At 39.6% G+C, this 23,481-nt stretch overlaps 1 protein-coding gene across 4 annotated transcripts in view; it reads right to left on the reverse strand.

Annotated features, from left to right (window-relative positions):
* Window positions 1-6,254: 6,254 nt before the first annotated feature.
* Window positions 6,255-23,481, reverse strand: part of COL12A1 (collagen type XII alpha 1 chain) — a 113,981-nt gene continuing 96,754 nt past the window's right edge. For 3 of the 4 annotated variants that reach the window (XM_072965509.1, XM_072965508.1, XM_072965511.1), the window contains 10 exons: window positions 23,229-23,282; window positions 22,678-22,731; window positions 18,251-18,304; window positions 16,822-16,893; window positions 13,620-13,655; window positions 13,446-13,512; window positions 11,650-11,838; window positions 10,626-10,694; window positions 9,537-9,707; window positions 6,255-7,286 (listed from right to left, as the gene is read on the reverse strand). In XM_072965509.1, coding sequence (XP_072821610.1) covers window positions 7,111-7,286; window positions 9,537-9,707; window positions 10,626-10,694; window positions 11,650-11,838; window positions 13,446-13,512; window positions 13,620-13,655; window positions 16,822-16,893; window positions 18,251-18,304; window positions 22,678-22,731; window positions 23,229-23,282 — 942 coding nt within the window. In that variant the 3' untranslated portion in view covers window positions 6,255-7,110. Of the gene's footprint in view, window positions 8,494-9,536; window positions 9,708-10,625; window positions 10,695-11,649; window positions 11,839-13,445; window positions 13,513-13,619; window positions 13,656-16,821; window positions 16,894-18,250; window positions 18,305-22,677; window positions 22,732-23,228; window positions 23,283-23,481 lie in introns of all 4 variants that reach the window. The other variant, XM_072965510.1, reaches the window with a different exon arrangement.

The following is a 23,481-nucleotide window of genomic DNA, read 5'->3' on the forward strand; positions in this document are numbered from 1 at the left end:
TCTATATAATTACAAAAGCATCCAGGTTATACCCTTATCAGCCAGATTTGAGCTTCATGTTTTCAGCCACCCTCCATTCAGGTCTCTGTTTGAACAAGCATTTCCTACCACTCTACCTAAAAACTAGCTACATATCCAGTACTCTGCACCCTTAACCCTGCCGTAACTTCCCTCATAGCACTTATCACCCTGACTGTATCTGTTTTACCTGTTTACTTATTGTCTATTTCTCACTCAAAAAATGTGAGCCCCATGAGGGAAAGCACTCGTCTATGTTTTCCTAGGTTGACTATAGAACCCCAGGACCATTTCCAACAGCACCTACCACTGCGTAGGTGCTTAATCCAATGTTTGTGGAAGGAATAAAAAGGGATCCAATTTAAAAAATAATAATAAAACATAAATGAACTTACTTACAAAACAGAAACAGACTCATAGACATGGAAAACAAATTTATGGTTACCAGGGAGGAAAGGGGGTAGGAAGGAATAAATTGAAAGTTCAAGATTGGTAGATACTAACTACTATATATAAAATAGATAAATAACAAGTTTCTTCTGTACAGCACAGGGAACTATATTCAATATCTTGTAGTAACCTGTCATGAAAAAGAATATGAAAATGAATATGTATGTATGTATGACTGAGACATTATGCTGTACACCAGAAATTGACATAACATTGTAACCAACTATACTTCAGTCAAATAGGGGGGATCCAGAGTTCAAGAAGCAAAGATGCTCCTTTTGTTGAAACAGGAAGAAAGGATGGGTCAGATGCAGGTGGTTTTGTAGCCCTGGTGGTAGAAAAGTGAAGTTCCAATTTGGCTTCTCATTCTGATGTGAAATAGCTGTTTCTATGAGAAGCAGCAAGAAAACTCATGGTCAGGGTGAAGTCCAGAGTTAAAGTTTGGAAATTTTTGAAAAGAATTGAGAATGTGGCTGGTCAAATTACTGAGTGGTGCTGACAGGCAAGTCGAGGCTGGTCATAATGGATTTATAGGCTTAACCATCTGCCCCGATAGTTGATTTTCTCCAACTGTGCTCCATATTCTGGGTATAGTCATGGAGATTACAAGCAGTCTGGATAATCTGGAGTTAGGGTTTTAACACATAAGTGTGATCAAAGAATACAGGAACAAGGGAGTTTGGCTCACATGGATAATGGGCTATTAAATGGGACTTTTTCTTTTGACTCAGAAGTTGACTAATGGCCATAAAGATAAAAATAACCATTAAGTACCACCCACATTCTAAAGAGAGCCATAAAGCACATTCCATTGGGACTTCCAAGAATTGGTAGATCTGGCTCTGCCATCCAAGCTATCACTCCATAACACCCAAGCAGTCTATATTTGCAAAAGAAAGAATCAAGAAGAATCCACTAAAGCAGGTGATCAGTGGTGTAGGGGAGAGGGTTGTTTCTTTTACCTTTCACTATAGAAAGAGTGTTTCAAACCTTTACCCAGTGAGCCATATGAGAGGAGCTCCAAGAAAACCATTCATGGAGATTGAGGGGTGTCTTCAAGAAGAATGCATTATTCCACAGGTGGATATGTATTACACAGTAGACTTGCTGATCTAACTTACATACCTACGTACTTGTATGGGGAAAAATGAATAGGAGGCAGCAAAGCAAAGAGAGGTCACATTTGTGTTAGCAGACTTACATTTTTCATTTGGCTTGATAATGATGCTTGAGTCTCCTGTGGTCAAATGGGCACTTAGAAAGTAGCCAGAGTAGAGCTATCTTACTGGAATCTCTCCTAACAGGACTTAGGTCAGGGGAGAGGACCTGAGTAGCAAGTAGTTGTGAAGTATTCCATGGGAACAAAAGCTGAGTGGGAGTTGGGAGAGGTCACTTTGGACATAACTAGGCAGTGGACAAGGCTCCTGCAGGTCCCCCCCAAAAAATACACAGGCATCCACCAAGAGTAGCAGCATTTGGATACTGGTCACACCATGAGCGTTGACTTTCAAGAGAGGATTCTAGTGGCACATGTTAAGTGAAGAAAACTTTAACCTCCTTTTTCTCTAGTCCTCATTCCCTGTCTGAATTCTGAAGATGCTGGAGAGAAAGAGCTGACATACCAAGTCCTTAAGCTCTGACGTTAGGGGCAGAAAGGAAAAGGAATACTAAATTAGATTTGAGGTTAAAGTTTTCAAGTGGATTAAACTGCACTGGACTAGACCACTCCACGCTTGAAATAATCTAAAAGCAATGGGATCTGTCTGAGGTATGCTAGGGGACAGAAAAAGAATATCCAACAGAACATCACTGAAGGAAGTGCCTCAAGAAAAACAAAATGAGTTTTGTACTCCTTGGACTTCAGGCTGTTCATTAAACTGGGTGTTACCAAGACATGAAATCCAAGGTAGATAAAGAAGGAAGTGAAGACAAGGAGGAGCTGATGGATAGGAAGAACATAAAAGTTTCACTTCATTGAGTATCATAACAAAGGTGAAAAGAGCTGCAGTCGAGGCACTTGAGTAGGTGAGCCAAAAACCCAAGAAGAGTGATCTGTCTAAATTAATGATTTCAAATTAGTGGCGGTTTAGTGGGGGAGGGTATCACTCAATGGTAGAGCACATGCTTAACATGCAAAAGGTCCTGGGTTCAATCCCCAGTCCTTCCATTAAATAAACCTAATTATCTTCTCCCTCCCAAATTAAAAAAAAAAAAATGGCAGTTTGATACAGGTCCAAGACCTTCAAGAGACTGAGTATCTGAGATTGAGTCAAGAGAAGATTTTTGAAGATAAGGTCAAATAACCGAGATAATGTTGTATTTGTCATCCAATGTCTGCCCAGAAAATGGCAGACATCATGGTGGTTAAAAGCCACCATATTAAAGTTCCTACTGAATGGGGTAAATTGACCATGAGGTAAACAGGTGATAGTTATTGGGAGTTGGGTATGAGCCTCAGATGATAAAGGCATTTTGTATGAGGAAGGATTGTTGGTCTGGAAATGATGGTGAGGACTGAAGAGGACACGTCCCCACCCACCAACTCTGGGAGACATAAACTATCTCTTTAGTGTCTTCAGGGTCAAGCCAGGAGGTGCTGGGTTTCACTGAAAAGGCTTAAGATTTGGGGGAGTTTGTTGAGAATGGAATAGGAATTCCAGATGGTCCAGTGGCAGGTTGGTGATAAAGGAGGAATAGGGAACTGGCAGACAGAGTCAAGATTTCTAAAGAAATCTGTCTACCATTTGAAGAATGTTGAGTCAGGGGACGTGACATGGTCAGGTTTGCATTTTAGATAAATCACACTAGCACGTGTGAAAGTCCCACTTGACGGGGCCAGAGCTACAGGGGGAAAAAAAGAGACCATTTAAGAGATTTATTATACTCATGATAAAAAAACCCAGGGGACTAAAATTGAGTAGCAACCACAGGTTGATTAAGATATGTATGTGGGAGCTCAATCAGCTAGACTTGATTAATTGGATGTGAGAAGTGAAAGAAGAAAGTTTACAATGACTGTCAAATTTCTAGTCTGAGGAACTAGTGGGAACAATAGAGGAAAATCAGATTTATGAGGAGATATGTTCAGATTTGGACACTGTGTCCAAGACTAAAGATTTGAGTTGACCTCCAGTACTCATGTTCCCTCTTACATCATAAAAGAGTAGATGATTTCACTTTGGTGCATGGCCACCTATAATGAAGACAGCATTCCACACTGGTAGCTAGACGTAGCCAAATGACTTAAGCTCTCACAATTGGCATGCAATATAAATTTGTTGTTATAAGTTACATTTGCAACTTCCAGGAAGTGTCCTTGAGAGGAAGGGTGAGTTCTTCTTCACTCACTCCTTCCTCTTTCCTGCAGGGGAACATGGACATAATAGCTAGAGCTCTACTCACCATAAATTGGTCTGTAAGTTGAACTTGGCCATGGAAAACACAAAAAGCAGAGCAACAAGATAGAAAGAACCTGGGCATTGGCTTCATAAACACGAGAAATAAAGAAATTTCTACTTAAGCCACTGTTACTTTGTGACTTTGTTAGTCACAGCTGAATCTAATCTTAATAAATATCAGAATATAAGTTACTTTTGAAGTATCTGTGGAACTTCAAGGAGGGATATACAGTTGGATGTACTGATATGGAACCAGGCAAGAGATGAGTATTGGAGACAGAATCTATAAATGACCAGCATATGGGTCATTCCCTGAAAGCAAGTCCATGTGACTTTTCCCAATAGCTTTCAGCAGCCTTGTTTTAAAATGAAAATGTTAATAAATGTTCACTTAGACATTCACATCTAAATTCATTTCCTAACAAGTATAAGGCGACTTAGGAATCAAGATTAATCTGTATTGAAAAGCTTGCCTTTGAAAATGAAAGATTTTCCACAGCTAATCTTTGTATAATTAGCTTCTCTTTAGAAGACACTCAGACCACGTGAGGATAGTATAGTCAAAATCCCTTTTATTAGAGTAATTATGCCTAAAACCAAATGAAGGATAAGCTTAGGTGCCAGATACAGTGCAATCGACTTAACAGATAATAAATACTTGGGGAAAATTGTATTGACCTTATCTGTAGAAAAACTAAAATGTAAGTTTGATGAACTGAATAGGCAGCAGAATTCTTTACAGATGCTCACAAATCTGAGAAAACATACATGTAGCCACCTATTACACTTGCTAAATTGCTAATCCATTGTACAAATAGTCTATTAAGAAAATACTGAAAAATTAGGATCTGTGTGCTATTTTTAGATTTTGACACCTTTCCCACTGTCGACCTCATTAGAAGCTACAGCTTCTTCCATAGTTATTTCTATTTCCTTAAAAATAAGAGCCCTAGCTTCAAATATAAATTATAATGGATTTCTTATCATATTTCCAAATTTAAAGAACTAGAAAATGTGTTTCAGGTTGTTCAGTATTCCCTCAAAGAAAGTTTAAATAAGCTAACACCTCCATGTTTGATTTTATGGGACTTTTACCTAATGGTAACTAATGTTTTTAAACCCAGACTATGTGGCCTCTTCTCTTGTCAATGTGCACTCAGTCAGGGATTACAAAAATAATTTTAGCATAAGATTCAGCAAACTTCATTAAGAAGAAATATACTATGAAAGTAAAAACCCAAACAAATATCTCAGTGACTAATTTGTGCTTAGGACTGGCTTGGCCCCTGGGCGCCTCTCCCAGCACAGACTGGGAGAAAAGCTGCATGGCCAACATCAAGAATCAAACCCATCTCTAGCCTGTGAGGGAAGATGGAATTCCTTTGTGCCCCAAATTCATGTGGCCTCGGGACCCTGTCGGACCAGTGACAAGGAACTAAACCCATCTTCGGGCTCCTGATACAGAGGTTCTTCATCAGGAAGTATCAGAAACCCAGATGAATCAGAAATTAATCTATTTTGATTCATAGAACTCTGAGGTTTGAAAGCGCCTGCCCAAAGAGTAAGTGTTTCCAGGAAGGGAGAGGGAGTGGTCGGTTAGAACCGGGTTAGAACCACAGGACCTCGAATCTTAATCTTGTGCTGATAGTGATTAGCTGAGTCTGTTTCTTCCCACATGAAGCAAAGATTTGGACTGGGATGATCTCAGCGGTCTCCTCTAACTTTTAAACATATGAGAAATTACAGATGAATGCTATGAACTCAGCAATCTGCTTGAAACCTCCTGAAAACAATACAATCATTTATTATCTATGTCTTTTGATCTTGGTCTCCAGGAAGTATCTAACTCCGATATATTGTTCTGTGGAAAATTTTCTATCAGTACCTCTCTCTTCAGTTGATGTTGGTTCTTTCAAATGAACATTGACATTGTTTTCTTTGATATTTAGAATGGTGGTATTGTATTCGTAAAAGTGCAAAAAGAAAATATCACTAAATGCAAAAATGTCCATTAAGGAATTAACCTTTTTTGCAGTTAAGCATGCTACTAGGTAAAGTATAGCAAAGGAAAGTGATTAAATGCATATGAAATCACGTAGGTGGTTAAAGGTTATTTGGTTGTTTGGGGTCTCCTAGGATACTAGCTGTTTTTCCATCAACCCACCCATCCTCTACATTCCTAATAAAGTCTTTGGAATCTGCTGGGCTTTTGAAGGCTCTCACTACTCTCTTTCTATGACTTCACCATATCATTAAAAAATCTAAAGTTATTTAGCATAATTTAATAATATTAGCAAGATTTGCAACCGTATCCAAGGATATGAACTTGTTTGTTGTAACAACCGCCCAAACAGTCGAAAAGGCCATTAAAGAAAAAAAGACACCATGTCAAATTTTCAGTAGTTTTATTGAAAAATGCCTCTTTTGTTTCAGAAATAAATAATATAAGGCAGTGAAATTCACAATCTGCAGTTAAAATATAAAAGCAGCAATTCTATGTTCATAGTCTTGCAAACATTTTCCAACTGCTTTTGATAACTACGAAACATTATGTTCTGAGAAAAAAAAAGTTCATACTAAATATACAACACAAACATGCAATTCCATCTCTGCAGAACCGTCTGCAATTTGGCATAAATGTTAGTGTGTCTAAAACAAGGAGGTTTAAGGCAATATGGAACTGTATCCAGTTGATACAATTATTTCAGCTACATGGCTTAAGGTTTGTGGTTGTTAAAAAGATGTATAAGAGCATTCTATGCCCTAATGTATAACAGGAGATAGAAGAGGAAGATAAATAATTGCGATGGGGTTGACTTTCCCCTCCTTTTCGGTTCTAGGAGGGGAACTGCTTATAACTGAATTGCAAATAAGTATTGAAAAAGACAGACTGCCCTCTCGAAATATACAGTAGTCCTGGGTTCCAGGACTTACTGCCTAACCTAAAAGTTTCACTGAGGCTGCCCGCTGTGCTAAGGGCACCAGGCACGTTCTCTCCCTGCAGCTTTTGTGAGCAAAGTATTTTGCAAGCATCTCAAGGGCAGAGGCAAAGATTTCTACAGACTGCGTGCAGCGAGCTAGGCTTCCTGCAGAAACAAGGTTCCCTACAGTCAGAAGGGGTACTCTCGGATGAAGAAACGCCGGAAGAAAGGGGGCAGATAAGATGTCCACTGCTCTGTCTGACCTGTAAATGAGAACCCCAGCCCCTCCCCCCAGCCTGGCCGGGCTGCGCGCGCGGTCAGGTTCACTGCCGGGGGCCGTGGCGCAGGGCGCGCCGCCAGCGCGCAGGGGGCGGATGCTCGTTGGCAGGCTCGTCGGCGCCGTAGTCCTCGTACTCGTCCGCGGTCCGCTCGGGTTCCACCGGCACGATGAAGGGCTCGCGCTCAGGCAGGTAGGCCCCGCCCTCGGGCACGTAGGGCTCTGTCCGATTCAACATTACAGTTATGGCATGATTTGGAAGGCACACACACAGCAAAAGCTAAATCATCACCCGAGGGGATGGCACTCCAGCCTTGACCTCCTAACTATGAATAGATAAATTACAGTGTTCCGATTACTTTAATTTGCAGAGAGAATTTGGTGATCAAATGATGAAATGGCACATGTTTTTGACCTTCAGAGATCCAGCAGTGAATACAATCACGGCACAAATACCTGGGAAGGGTCAGAAACTGGGCCAGAGAGAGCTTTGCAAATTGCAAATGAACAGTTACTTGGGGATTTTGCACATTCCCAAGTTAACTGTTCATGACTTCAAACTCCTCAGTTCGAAGGACAATTTGGAAAGATGAGGAGGTGAGGGGACGTGATATTGGCTCCTAGAAACTGAACTCCGGAGGTGAACATCAGCTATCACCAGGTAATATACAGTACGTGACAATTTCTGTGGCTGTCTCTCCCACAGACTGAGTTACAGCTGGTGGGAGAAGCACACCAGTGACTAGAGCGAAACGGGAAGGAAAAACGTGAGTATCAAACTTTGGTTTGAAAATTGCAATTACAAAACCCAAATGAGAGTACACGTACAAAAAGAAGTAATAGTAAGACACACACCCTGAATCAGACACATCGCTAACAAGCAAGAGATGAGATTCTATTCGGTGTTATTCCGGCAGAGAGCAAGCAGCAGGCTTGATGCAGAAGCTGATTGGAGAACTGTTAAGTGATTTTAGTGGACAGGATCACATACAAATCATTTACAAGCCATAATTAGTTTATTATTTACATAAGATATTTCTCTTTAATTAACCAGGTTAATTGTTTTTTTTTTTTCTCAAAATGGCATCATCTCCCACGGTTAGTAGTTTTATTATGTGCCTCTTTTACAACTGAGGCTCCTCATGGCTGTGTGTTTGAACTTTTTTTTTAAATAATATTTTTCTACATTATGACTGAAATGCATCAGGCTTATAAACTAACACCACTGCTTTTGTCTCATTCAAGTTAGTATAAAGAGTCTCCACCCTCCTTTTATGATGTCGACCCGGTTCGTTAACCATATCTGTGGTGAGATTTCCATACAGACTCATTTCCTAATAAGCACGTGCGCAAACATCTCAGAAACAGGATTTTCATGAATTCAAACTGTAAGCAGCACTGGCGACTTAGAAAATTTGTTAGCCGGAACCTGAAACAGGTCAAAGATGATAGTTTTTAAAAGTTGAATTACTATGCAAAAAAAATACATATACACATCCATCTAAGTATGTAATGGTTAAAGTATATATGTATATATCCATATATTTCCAGTTATTCACATGTACCATAAGGCAGAGGTAATTTAAATTTATTTTATAAAGAATTAAATTGTAATTTTTTGAATGGATTGCATAAGAAATTTAAGATTTATTATTACTTTTGGTCATATGTAAGTATGCACATAAATATATAGATATATAGATATTTAGATATTCAACTACTCATGCACTACTTGCTAGTAGCCAACCATATCAAACAGCAGTATCATTTTTTAAACTTGCAAGATGCTTGAGAGTGTGCTGATGAAAAGGTCACCGCTGACTGCTGCCCACAGCATGACTTTTTTATTTTCAGATCAGCAGATCTCCTCTGTCCTCACATTCCCCATATCAGGCCTAAGAGACTTCTGCCTCCTATAATTGTCAAATACTAGAATCTGATGACCAACTCTAGAAGAATTAAGTCCCAGAGTTTATCAACATTAATTCCATGGACAATGTGAGATAGTGAATTATTTTCAGTTGTCTGCACTATATTATCAAATGGTTTGCCTACACATTCGATTCTCAAAACAATTTATATATATATATATATATAAATTCTTGGCATTCTACAGTTATATTCAACATATCCCTGTTCCCAATCTTTAGATTAAAAAAAAAAGTTAATTGGTAGCATTCTTTGAACTCCCAAGAGAAATAAAGAGAGGTTTATGATGGGATTTGGTAAATGCAGAAATATAGAAAGGAAGAGAAAATAATTATTCAACTCCTAACAGTGAAATCATGTTATAAAATTAACATTAATTCTCTTTGAGAGAGAATATTACTACATAATCAAAACACACAACTGAAAGAGTTGCTATCTTCCAGAAATCCTCAAATCCACTTTCCTTCATTCCTAGGGAACCTCATTTCCATTAAGGTTCTTCAATGCAGGTGAATTCGGGTTCTTACGGTGGCAACAACATACCTGGATAGCCTTGTCCATTGTATGGGATGCTGGCACACTGGGACGAGTCACAGTATCCAGGAGGACCTGGGGGACCTCGGATACCTGAGTTTCCGGGACGACCAGGGGGTCCTGGAGGACCTCTCGAACCTGTGGACCCTGGTGAACCTGTTCTGGATTCTCCTTGTGGACCTATTGTGGGTTTAAAACAAACATTTCCCTTCTTGTTCAATACATCTCCTGAGGCAATCAACAATACTTTGGCACCTCCACTACCTCAAGACTAGATGATTCACTAGTGTATGGGAAGAAAATATTTCCTTCAAAAAATCACCAATATGAACCAAAGTGTGGAACTTTCTTACCAGTGATTCAAGCCAAAAATCCAACTACACTCATGATTTTATTTCAATGAAAACTGATTCAGCAAGAATCGAGCCAAACTGAAGATATCCATGAGTTCTCCAGTTTGCTCCCACTCTCACAGAAATAAGATTACCTGCAGGAAATGGCTATGTTAGCTACAGCAGACAGGCAGGAAGACCCAGGAGTACCTGATCCAGACAACATGAAGCAATGTTATTTCTGGACCAAGTGGTACATACTCAGGGTTACCATAAATGTAAAGATTTAACCTCCAGGGCTGACCTTGGCTGCAAGGGTCTCATGGACCTTTTAAAGAAGAAAAAATTCATTTTCAATCTAGTAAAGGAAACAACTATCACTTCTTTCCAAAACATCAATAAAGAACTTGTGAATGAAATCTTGCAATACGACGGGATTTTTAATGAGAATGTATTTTCTCAGTCTGCTAGCAACATCTTGAAGAATACTAGAAGAAGCAGGAAATGACACCATCCTTAAAGGCTATGAGACCAAACTAAACAAATAGGAATTCCATAAAAAGAAAACAGCAACCCTCTGTGTCACTTAGATATTGAAGTGATAATAAATGCTTAAATAGAACGCACTGAAATGTTTTTGGAGTTTTTTGCTAAAATATATCCTGTGATGCCCGAAGCTAATGGGATGAGTCTGTGTCTCTCTTGGGGGTTGTGTGCTGTCTCAGCAGTTATACCGTTCATTTACTTGATATACTAGCAAACCTACCTGGGGGGCCGGGCAGCCCTCGGGGTCCTGGAGATCCGATACCCCTTTCGCCTTTCTCTCCTGGCAAACCTAAGGAAGAACAAAAGGAGAAAGTCCAGAGGGAAAATTACCTGGAAACATGTAGTTTTCATCTGAACTGATAATACTTGTTTCAAGTAACTCATTTCCCTTAGTGAAAGCAAAACCAAATTTTTCACAGAAGTCCATTCTTTAAGCCAAATTCTTTCTAGACATTTGTGTAATTCCAGTTTCATAGCCAAGAAACAAATCTGGCTACAAGTCAGGGGGAAAATTATTTGAAGAAAACAAACATGTCTAATATATTATTTTAGAAACAGTAATGAAGAACAGAAATCTTGAAAAAATAGTTACAACTCACTGAAAACATCTTAAAGGTACCTCTAACCTCTAATCTCTAGTAACCCTATCAGTACAGCATCGAAACCATCAGAAGTACAGAAATACCTAAGTTTTCCCCAGGATGTTAACCACTACTTTGACAAAAGTGAGTACCCAGAATCCTGAAACATCTGGAATCAGAGAATCCTATTTTTCTTCTTTTCCTTCAATTACATGTATCTCCCATGAAATTAAAGCCAAATAAACACATACAACCAGTGCCAGGCCCTGAATAAAGGGACCAAAAGAATTTGGATCTAGAGTTATAGGGCTGCTTAAGGACATTCAGTTGCTGTCCAAAGCTTGCCAGTCAAAACAATTAATAAGATTTTAGTGCCTGATTTAGTTTGCCAAGATAGTTTTTCTCATTAACAATCAGAAAATAGCATTATCTTTACTGAGATCTCCTGACAAAATCTTCCCATTTTCTAAGATATGGATCTCTCTGGCCTGCAGCTGCCTGAAAAGAAAGACAGGTCCATGGACACACCGTTCTTCTGGGGCCGTCCAAACAAGACCAATGTCATTTGCCAAGTTCAATCTTCCACATGTTTTCAAACCTGACCCAGCTCCTACACTTGCAAATTCCTTCCTTTATCCCTAGGTGGTAGCTGGCAATGCCTACCTCGTTCACCCGGGGGTCCCTGCATCCCAGGTGTGCCTGGGAAGCCTGGTCGCCCCCCAGGTCCTGGTTCTCCTCTGGCTCCCGCACTGCCGGGGGGCCCTGGGGGACCAGGCGGACCCGGCTGGTTGCGATTGGAGTGGTAATCATTTGGAATCTGATTCAGCATCTGATTGAATCTGTTCATCTGACCTGCGGGAGAAATAAGACCTATTAGTAAGAAACCCAATATCAGGGAGGGGTGAGAGGATGAAACTGTTTTCTCTTAGTGTCTAGTGAAATCCATTTCTCATCCTCCCCACTCCAGGAAATAATCTAATTAGAACCCTAAACATACAATAAAAGACTCCAGTCATCCCAGACAGAAGGACCCCTGATAAACAAGTTTCCACAGAACACTGACCAGTAAGCCATCAGCATCACTATAAACATGAAAGAGTCATGAACGTTTAACGTGGTTCTGATTTAGAGCCCAGAGGTTTGCCAGATGATGTCACTCTAAAGAGGACCTTTTTTAAATTAGTAAACTATAGCATTTTTGTGTGTGTGCCTGAGGCAATGATAATTAGAAGATCACTAAAAATCCTAACAGAGAAACTGAAAAGCCCTTTTATTTATTACATTTTTTTACTGGAGTAGAGTTGATTTACAATGTTGTGTTAGCTTCCGGTGTATAGCATAATGATTCAATTTTATATATATATAAAATATATATAATAATAATATTAATATAATAAAAAATAATAATACATATATTCTTTTTCATTATAGGTTATTGTAAGATATTAAATGTAGCTCCCTGTGCTATACAGTAGGACCTTATTGTTTACTTATTTTATATATAGTAGTTTGTATCTGCTAATTCCAAACTGCTAATTTGTCCCTCTACCCACCTTTCCCCTTTGGTAACCATAAATTTGTTTCCTATGTCTGTGAGTATGTTTCTGTTTTGTAAATAAGTTCATTTGTATCATCTTTTTTAGATTCCACATATATGTGATATCATATTATATTTTTCTTTGTATGACTACTTCATTTTCCATTTTGTGTATATATGCCACAATTTCCTTATCCAGTCATCTGTCAGTAGACATTTAGGTTGATTCCATGTCTTGGCTATTGTAAATAATGCCACCGTGAACACTGGAGTGCATGTATCTTTTTGAATTAGTTTTCTCCAGGTATATACCCATGAACAGGATTGCTACATAAATATATGTAACTCTATTTTTAGTTTTTAAGGAATCTCCATACTGTTTTCCATAATAGCTGCACCAAATTACATTCCCACCAACAGTATAGGAGGGTTTCCTTTTCTCCACACCCTCCAGGATTTATCATTTGTGGACTTTTTAATAATAGCCATTCTGACTGGTGTGAAGTGATACCTCACTGTAGTTTTGATTTGCATTTCTCTGATAATTAGCGATACTGAGCATCTTTTCATTTGCCTATTTGGCCAACTGTATGTCTTCACTGGAGAAGTATCTATTTAGACCTTCTGCCCTTTTTTTGATTGGGTTGTTTGGGTTTTTTTGTTTACTGAGTCATATGAGTGAAAAGCCCTTTAAAAATACGATTTTATATCAGACTAAATGTAATGATAACAGGCTATTATTTTTACCTTGGGTTATTATTTTATCTCAGTGACAATCGGACAATGTACAAAAATAAGGATCATCAAATGAAATAGAAACACATATCTTAGAAACTTTATGACACAAATTCTGCATTTTCCTGCAATTAATTAAAACAGAAAAAATTTCACATAAAAATTACATTAAAAAGAAAAAAATTACCACTTATCAATTGTTCACAGACTTGTCTTGCAACTGCTCGCATCATGTTCTGAGATGCAATGTCTCCCTAGTTAATTAAATCAATGAGAATTGTTAGCATATTATTTCTATAGTTTCAGACGTCAATGTTTGACACACAAAATAAATATAAGTCAAATGTTAAGAAATACGTACTCTGTCACCTTTCTCTCCTTTCAATCCAGATGGACCCTGAAATGTAGGAATTTCATATATTATAAACTGACAAACACGGTTTAAATGATTCATGAATGGACAAGAAAATGAAAGAGAGCAAAATCTGCTTTCTAACCAATTAGCACCCTGACACATCACATTTATAGCCATGTCACATTTTGCTTATCTGTGAAAAGGAATCTAATCTATCCCCTCTCTCTGCCTGTCTCTTTCTCAGAAGCACATGTCCTCCACAGTAATGCTGAGATGTGAATTTTATCATCACAGATTTAGAAACTATGTGCTATGCATACATTTTATGCTGCCATTGACAGTCTAGGTCTGGGACTGAAATACACTTAAAATTTCCCTTGCTCCATTATACTTTCCTTTATATCACCAAGGCTGGAGAATTCAGCTAGTGACTATAGACTGTCCGTGAGGTCAAACTTGGTTCAGTTCTAGTAAGAACCCATTTTAGTTGGAGCTTTTTGTCAGTTACTTAACTAAATCATACCTCTAACTTCTTCCAATGATTTTTTGCACATTGCATGTGAAAGGAAACATGTGCCTCCCTTATTAACAACTCAATCCAAATGGTGGTCCGACATCCTAAACACAACCACAGAATCTTTGTCCCTATTCAGTCATACTTTTCACTGTCCATGAGAGGATCTTGGAAAAAGTTTTCCTTAGAGCACAAGAAGATCTGGCTTTCAGTAATACATCTTCAGGCTGCCAGCTGCTGTCATGGCAGGAATATCCAAACCATTGACAAATCTGATGTTCAGATAATATTCCAAACCAAACTGCTTCTTACAGTCACCAAGAATCTTGCCTGAACTTCTCCAATTGCCTCCTAATCGGTCTTCCTACTTCCCATTTAGCCCCTTAAGAGTCTTTTCTCCCCAGAGAAGCCAGACTGATTTGTTTAAAAGGAAGATTGGCTCATGTCACCCTTCTGGCTGCAAGGGCTTTCCATCACCCTTAGAATAAAATAAGAATTCCTTACCATGGGGAGATGGTCTACATTGATGGCCTCTGCCCAGCTATCTGACCTCATCTTTTATCCCTCTCCCCTCACTCCCCTTGCTTTGGGTGCTGTTCCTTGCACATGCCACTCCCATCCTCATTCGGTCTTTGTTCATACTGGTCCCACTGCCTGGAATCCTCTTCCCACAGCCTGCCCCCCATCTCCTCATTCCAGTGTCACCTCCTCAGACAGACTCCCTGACTATTGATCTGAAATAGCCGCCTTCCCACCACCACAATGATCCCCTAACCCTTTACATTGTCTTTTTTCTTCACGTCATTCATCATCTCCAGAACCTACCTCATCTGTTTACATGACCTGGGTCTATATCCCCAACTAGAATCTCTATGAGGGCAAGGACTTTGTCTGTAACCCCAGACCCCAGAACACTGACTGGCACATGTAGGCATCAAGCAAATAGGTGTTGAGTAAATGAATAAAAATATTCCACCAGCCATTCCTGGAAACATTCACCATACAACATCAAGTGTATAAGTTAGCAAGAAGACACTGTTGGTTGCAGTAATTAATGACAGAAGCTGATGTGATTGGCCACGCTCTCTGCTAAGACGTTTATGCTCCCATTTGCTAGTTTTGGTTTAGAAACTAAAGGTAAGTTAGAAGAGAGAAGAAAAGGAGAAGTAACTTGCCACCTTAGAATGATAAGGAAGATAAAGGGGAAAGAGTGGTTAGAAAAGGTCCAAATAAATGTTACCAAATTATAGCCATAAGAAAACCTGGAATTTGGCTCTCCCTTTGCCAAAAGTACTGGAAATTATGGAACTATTATTATTTAGTTTGGCACCTTTTGCAAATTTCAGGGAAATTTTTTTCCTTCTACTTTGAGATTGTTCCCAGTTTTTTTTTTAATTTACTGCCACTCTGAGATTGTTCTAGTATATATGATTTGTAGAAATCATCTTTATTGCCAGCATCTAGAGATCACCTTTCAAGTAAAAGAAATGAAGTTTTTCTTTCAAGTTTCTAGCCACAGCCATCAATTACATCAATGACAGTCTTATGTAAGACTCTATTTCAGTCACAGTAAAAAGAAATAGAATTCTGAATGGGTAGAAAAGTTCCATGTCCTTTTAACTGCTCTTGTGAATTTCTGCCACGATTCATTGAGGAAAAGAGAGTAATAAAATTCATGGGCTAAAGTGCACACAGATTATCAGGTATCTCAGGAGTCCTGTCATCTTTATGCTACTTGCTTCATTTTGTATAAACATAGAAGGCAGGCCATGTCACATTAAGATGCCACCTGAAGTTAGTTTGACATTAATTTTTTTTTAATTTGGGTTTACACAACTTGGACAATACTTAGAAGTTCGGTTCACAGAACTGCCCTGATTAATGTGTCATTATTAATAGTTGAACTTCATTATCTTGAAGATAAGTTTTTATATATCAGAACTTTATTCAGATGAAAAAAAAAACTGCTTAAAATAAGTTCATTCTTCAATCATACAATTCAATACGAGCTTGTAAGGAAGACTCAGAAGCCCAACAGTCACTACAAATTTTCTGGACATTTTAGGAACATCTCAGATTCGGTTTTGGAGATGCTAGTTTGAAAAGACTAGATACTCGTAATACCATCGCAGCTATTATTTTAAGCAAAACATCTGATGAAAAGGAATAAACTGGGTGTAAACTGGAGCAGGACAGTATAAAAAAGTGAAATAGTGGATTAGATAAATCCTTTTAATTCTGGGACTTCTGCTCTAGCATCCTCGATGGGAGAGAAAAGAGCAAACGACGTGGTGACAGGATCCTGCCCGAGAGCTGACTTGTGAGAATGGAGGTGCTACGCACCATCGTCATGTGTTCTTTCCCTCTGAAGCAGCACCCTGCTCCAAAATAAAAAGAGTGATTTTGCTGACCCAGCTCCGAGTGTTTACACAGTGCAGAAGTATGCATCTTGGCTCGTAATCCCATTCTCCTTTTAAAGAAAGCTTATGACCACAGTTTTCATCCCAGAACGTTATAACTCAAGAGAGAAGAATTTTAGAACTGGTATCAAGTTAAATCCCTGGGTTTAGCAAAGTTTCAACAAAGGCTTCAAATACATTGCAGCAGAGATAACGCAGACATGCCACAGCCCGGCAGCCTCCTTGCCATTCACGGCTCCGGCTCAACGACATAGCATGCAAGCCGCCCACTTACTGGTCTGCCGTGGTCTCCCGGTTTTCCTGGTTTCCCACTTGGTCCTGTGACTCCCGGAGAGCCTGGGCTTCCCTACGACACACAGGCCAAGAAAGGGATGGCTATGATGAGACAAGAGTCCCCTCTAAAGTAAACTAACCAAGCATGGCCGGTCTTAAAAGCCTTTAGCCCATAATCACACATTAAGGAAGAGTAAAATCAAACTTAAAGATAGCATGGAGGGAAACAAGAAAAAAAAAAAACCTTGAAAATCCCCATTCAATCTTGATGGCCTGTATAGTTCTAAAATACATTTTGAGACCATTTGAAACATATATACATATACTGTATTTTCAGTTTCAGAGTTCACAGACTGGGATCCTAGTAAATTGGCTACAAAGTGAATTTGCAGAAAGCAATTCCTGTTTTTTTCATCCATGTCTATTACCAAACCAGAACATCCATCAAAAGACAGGAGTGAAAATTCTGTCTGGGGAGGAAATTGAGACAGTAACTGGGCACCATATGGTGGAGTTTCCCTGCGTCTCCTGGGAGTTCTATCTCAGCCTAGAAATTCACTTTTTCTTTAGTACATTCGCTACACTTCCATTTTCTTCTATCATATCAGCACCCTCCACCCCACCCAAACCATAAGAATTTCTCCCTGTTGCTTTTAACACAGCTTTAAGACATTTTAGCCACATTCTTAGTAGAATATTTGTAACATCAACTCCTCAGTACATTATGTTCTAGAGCCTAAAATTTCCTTAAAACGGAATCATCAGATTTTTGTAAAACAATCCTTTATTCATCAGTTATGTAAATTTTAAGCTCCGTAGATGAGAGTCTACTATCCATTTAAACTCTACTTGAGAACATATCTGTTAAACATAAGTCATACAATTATCTTAACATATGCTCTCAAGTCTTCATATCTTGCCAGAAGCCATGAAGAGCATCCATCATCTCAAACAATTTAATGTGATCTCACCTGGATACAGGTATAAAAACCACTTTCAAAATCATTGGCTTTGGTATTTTCCCCGAAGATCTTAACTAGAAAACGTACTTGGGTAAAATTTACTTCCTCAGAATGATCAATGTCCTTAAAATTCAAGTATCACAGGCCACAGACACTTAAAATTCTAGAATAGGAATTAACCAAAGAGGTCATGAACCCTTCACCACTTACAGTGGGGATGGAAGGAACTGGGACACTCACCAGTTAGTTTGGGATATTTTTCGATGTTTCAAGCCTAACTTGATTAAACAGACTCTCTTTTAACATGTCTGTTTTCTCTAGCCCATTTTGACTTAGGAGAATAAAAGCAAGCAGCTCCCTTGACAGCGTGCCCTACAGCACAGATGGAAGGTGCCTCAAAGGCCAGGTTACTGGGCTGCTCCTAGCAAGCGGGGGTAGGGGTTTAAGCATCACCCATTCCATTCTTACCGGTGGCCCAGGGGGGCCCCTGGGTCCCATTGCACCATCTTTTCCAGTAAAACCCTATTGTGAAGAAGAAATGGATTATGGATTAGTGAAATAATGACCAAGCGAAAAGGAAAGACCCTAAACAGATTGAAAAGAGTGACAGGTGAAGGACTTAACCCAACTGCAGGTAACTTTTCAATATAAAGACAAATATACCCCCCAAAAATGCTTTCCATGTAAGTTATGCCTTTTATTGAATAATTCATTTCTATACTCATTCATTTATCGAGTTACAAATAAACTCATTTTAAGAGCCAATATAGTCTTCTCCAAGGAAGGCAGATTCTTTTTATGAAGACACTAGCTTTTGCTTTTCTAAGAGTGGAAAGAAATCGAAAGGAAGACTAGCCTTTTCTGCTGAAAAGTCAATGTCCACTAACTGGCCCAGGAAGGATTAAGTAGGACGAAAGGATTAAGTTGTGGAGGAAAGCACGTGACATCACAGAAGATGCAGGAGAGGCCAGCCACCTGGTTAAAAACTCCCTTCTCCATTTCCTAAGCAACACCAGACAGCCAGGGCAGGACCACTGATGTCTTCACTCCTGGGGGATTTCTCTCCTCACCTCCAAGAAAGGGGCAAAGCGATCTCAACTCCTCCGAAGTCCACAATCCTCACTTAACATTTTTTGCGGCTTATCTCTCCTCATTTTACAGAAAGGCCAGCCCCTTATCAGGGTCAGGATGGCAGGAGAGACCTGCTCTGGGAGCGCTGGGCATCTGTGCGCAGGCTCGCACGGCGCCAAATGACCTCTGCCTGGAATGAGTCACTTGCTGCCCAGTTAGCATTCATCCTAACAGCAGACCTCTGAAACCCAGCCAAGGATTTCTGAGTCAGGCCTTTTTTTTTTTTTATGGCTGCTGCATTCCGCTGTCAAAGGAGATTTTTGTCTCCTTTGAGAATAAGTGACAATTTTATGCATATTCTTGGATTCTAGCAAAAATCAAGAACATTTGGATAACTGCATTGCGTATCCACACTCCCACTGATTTTACAGAAGAGGAAGTTTAAATTATTTCTCTAAAATTGTGTTAGAAATATTTCACACCCCTCTCCTGAAAAAAGTCTTTTTTTTTCCAGAAACTTATAGAGAGAAATACTTCAGCCTGTTTTCTGGAAGACCTAGGCCTGCTTAACAAAAAACAGACTCCAGGCTCATCTGATGTACCTCAGCATTGCTTCTGAGAGCCACTTAAGAAGCAAAATTGCTCGCAGTATTGTTCGGACAGTTCGAATGGCATTTCTACCGTCTAAATTCCTTCCAACCTCTGCAGAAGACACTTTTTCTCTCTTTCTTTTTTTTTAGGTGACTATCATATCTCTGAATAATCCTTCAGTCATCCTAAGAACTTCCTGATCAACCATTTTCCCCTTTTTTCTAGCTTTATTGAAGTAGAATTGACAAATAAAAATTATATATATTTATGGTGTACACATGATATTCATATAAGTATATATATATACTATATATATAGTGAAATGATACCACAGTCAAGATAGTTAACAGATCTATCACCTCACATAGTTATCATTTTCTTGTGTAGTGGGAATATTTAACATCTACTGTACTAGGAAATTTCAAGCACACAATATAATATTAACCGTAGTCATCATGCTGTACATTAGATTTTCAGAATTTACATCCTGTGTAACTGAAACTTTGTACCCTTTGTCCAACATCTCTCTATTTCTCCCCCTTCCCCTGCCCCTGGCAACCACCACTGTCCTCTCTGTTTCCATGAGTTCAACTTTTTTAAGATTCCATACATGAATGAGATCGTGCGGTATTTATCTTTCTGGGTTTGGCTTATTTCACTTGGCACGTCCTCCAGGTATGAGGTCCATCCATGTTGTTGCAAATGACAATATTTCCTTCTTTTTTAAGGCAGAATAATATTCTACTATATAAATTTTATTTTCTTATGCATTCATCCATGGATGGACACTTAGGTCTAACCAACCATTTTCTTTTAGAAGAAACATATGCCAAAATTGGGGTGAAGAGGATTTTAATCTGATGGCCTCAGAAGGGCTACCACTGAGCCATCTGCAGAACTTTGTGATGTATTTTTTTCTCCATTTTTCAAAGCTGTACCAGTTATTGCTGCCTCCCTCCAAGTAAGGAAGGCTGAGACGGCCTACGGTTGTTTTCATAGTTTCACATGTATTACTTGCCTGTACATGTGGCTCTTTTGCTACTTTCTAAGAGTCCCCAGAGCTGTGCCTCATTTTGAAAATCATCTATGCTGAAAACAACCAGGCACTCTGTTCCAACCAACTCCGTCTTGGTAACAAGTCTTCCTTCTACCACGGTCCTTGGGTTTGCTCTCCTGAACTTTCTCTTCTCTTCCACCACAGGGTTCAATTTTCATTCTTTTTCTTCTTTTTCTTTCCTCCTTCCTCCCTGCCTCCCTCCCTCTCTCTCCTTCCTTCCTCTCTCCTTCCTTCCTTCCTTCCTTTTTTTTCTTTCTTTCTTTCTTTCTTTCTTTCTTTCTTTCTTTCTTTCTTTCTTTCTTTCTTTCTTTCTTTCTTTCTCTCTCTTTCTTTCTCTCTTTCTCTTTCTTTCTTTCTTTCTTTTTCAGCTGAGATGCCTGCACCCAAAGTCTAACTTTCCAAAATTATTTTTGTTGCATCAGCTGTGCATCCTACTTTCACCGTCAGTGGTAGGGACCTAAGTGGCAGGTTGGCATACAAGGCTGTGTCAGAAAAAGAGAACCGATTTCCTGAGAGGTCTCCTCACCCTCAACACAAGAGTCCAGGGTGGCCTCACTACGGAGCTGGATTCACAGGTTAGAATTTGAGAGTGAAAACACACAGTCCTTCCCACTCCTTCACTTTTCAGAGAAGTCATGGTGGTGGTTCAGAACCACCACTGAACTGCCAGTTCAGAAGGAACATCTTGATGGGATGGTGGGACGTGCATGGGTGACCCACTGAGTCTGCATGCAGCCCATGCCGGGTGGATGTGATGGACCCAACGAGGCTTCAGTAGGAGCAGCGGCAAGTGAGGCAGCCCAGCATTGCTTCTTGATCACGATATTTTGAGTTTTGTCTTCTAACCCAATACACTGACTTGTCACCTTTGCAATCTCACTCTTGTCCTTTATTGTAAAATAATAATTCCAAAAAACAAAAGTGCTGGTCTCAAAAGAGTCAGAAGAATATATGCATATGAGTACCACAAGGTCCCGGATTCCTAGAGAATACAGTTTTCTCTTTGACGTCTCTCTCTCTCTCCCCCAAACTCAAAAATAGGCATAGGAGCTGATAAGTTTCATGGGCATATCATCCACCATTTGGTATTATCCGGGCAAATCTGTGCTCCATCTGAATGACCCAGCTCTCTGCCCCCTGGTGTCTTGGAGTTGGCAAAGTAAACAAATCAATGTGTTTAGTGACAACTATTATAGCGCTGACCTCTCGGTTCCCACTGCTGGTCGTATGTTTTAACTTGATTAGTCAAAATACAGACAACACTCAGACTGCTGTCTGAATGAGAAGATGCTAGGAAGTCATTCATTCCTCAGTTTTGAGGAACTCTCAAAATCTCTTATTAAAGCATTCACGGTATCCTGTGAAGCCAAATGTTCCTATAACATTGAATAGAGCACAGAAGCCATGGTCACTGTGTTTCCCATTTACTTGTCCTAGAAAAAAAACTGGGTTTCCAGGGAAAGGGTATAGCCCAGTGGTAGAGTGTATGCCTAACATGCACAAGGTCCTGGGTTCAATCCCCAGTACCTCCATTAAGTAAGTAAATAAATAAATAAATAAACAAACAAACCTCATTACCTCCTCCCCTGTCAGAAAGAAAATAAAAGCCTAATTACCTCCCCCACCAAAAAAAGAGCAAAACTGCAAGCTGCCACAAATGAGAAAAATCCCTCCCAAATCTCAGTTTTCTCCCCATCACAGAGGCCTACAAGCGGTATTTGAGCTCTAGAGGTGTGCAGAAGATACCCCAGACTTCATAGAAATGTCACAGAAAATGCCATGGAAACCAAGACTACTCTCAGACTTACATAAAAGATGTCTCATAACAAAGATTTAAATTTTGGGATTGAAAACAATTTGCTAGGATTCGTGAATCTCTTTCCAACGAGCCAAATTTCCTTTTAGAGGCTTCATTTTTTCTGAGTATGATGACATAACAATAGATTTCCAAAATTAAAATTTCAAGGACTCATTTAAAGTCCCACTATTTTGTTTCACAGACCTTGAGATTGATCTGGTGCTGGGTGGTCCCTCGATATTTTCAGCCTTCCGTGTGATATGTTAACGCTGCATTCCCAGCTATGAGAACTGAATTTGGGGCAGGTGGGGGTGGTCTTAATAGGCATCAATGTGAGATCATTTCCAACATCATTACAGCCTGCCCAAGGAAACTTACTCTATCTCCTGGAGGTCCCATTGGTCCTGGTGGGCCAGGTAGTCCTGGGGTTCCCTACATAAAAGGAAACAAACAAGTAAAACACTATAATAAATTTCCTGTGTAAGAAAATGAATTTATGTTATTCTCCAAAATGTTTGTGAAAAAAAAAAAGTCCAAGGAGCCCTGAAAAACAAACAGAAACTCAGAACAAAGCACAGGGCCAGCCCCAGAGCAGGGTGCTCAGTCAACAAACCCTCATAACACAAACGACTATATGTGCGTAGAAGCATGACTGGGACATTGTGCTGTACACCAGAAATTGACACACTGTAACTGACCACACTTCAATGAAAAGAAAACAAAAAACAAAAAAACAAGCCCATACCAGATCTAACAGCACAAATGTGAAGCCCAAGACCAGGCTATGAAATGGAAATCATGTGAAGTACACGGCCAGGCTTCTGCTGAGCCGCTTAACCTCGGTTCACCTTTCAAGGCACTACCAAGGCAACCTTGCAAATAGCACTTGACAAGGGAACGAAAAGGCAACCTGAAGACCAACAACTCACTGTGCGGCCTGGAAGTCCTGGCTCTCCAGCGTCGCCTTTCATCCCTTGGCGACCCTGGAGCAAGCAGCGGGAAAACAGGTCTCAGGAATTTTACAGAAATTCAGTGAAAAGGGAAGACATGAGTCATTCCTGAAATCTCTATCACTTCATAAATCCATGAAGCCTATTTCTGAAGGCAGATGAATAAATTATGTGGGGGATTGATGTTTGCTTTTTAAACTATGAATGCTGTTATAATTTCCACTTACAACGT

This window comes from Vicugna pacos, chromosome 8 (genome assembly GCF_048564905.1).
Source record: "Vicugna pacos chromosome 8, VicPac4, whole genome shotgun sequence".
NCBI classification, from domain to species: Eukaryota; Metazoa; Chordata; class Mammalia; order Artiodactyla; family Camelidae; genus Vicugna; species Vicugna pacos.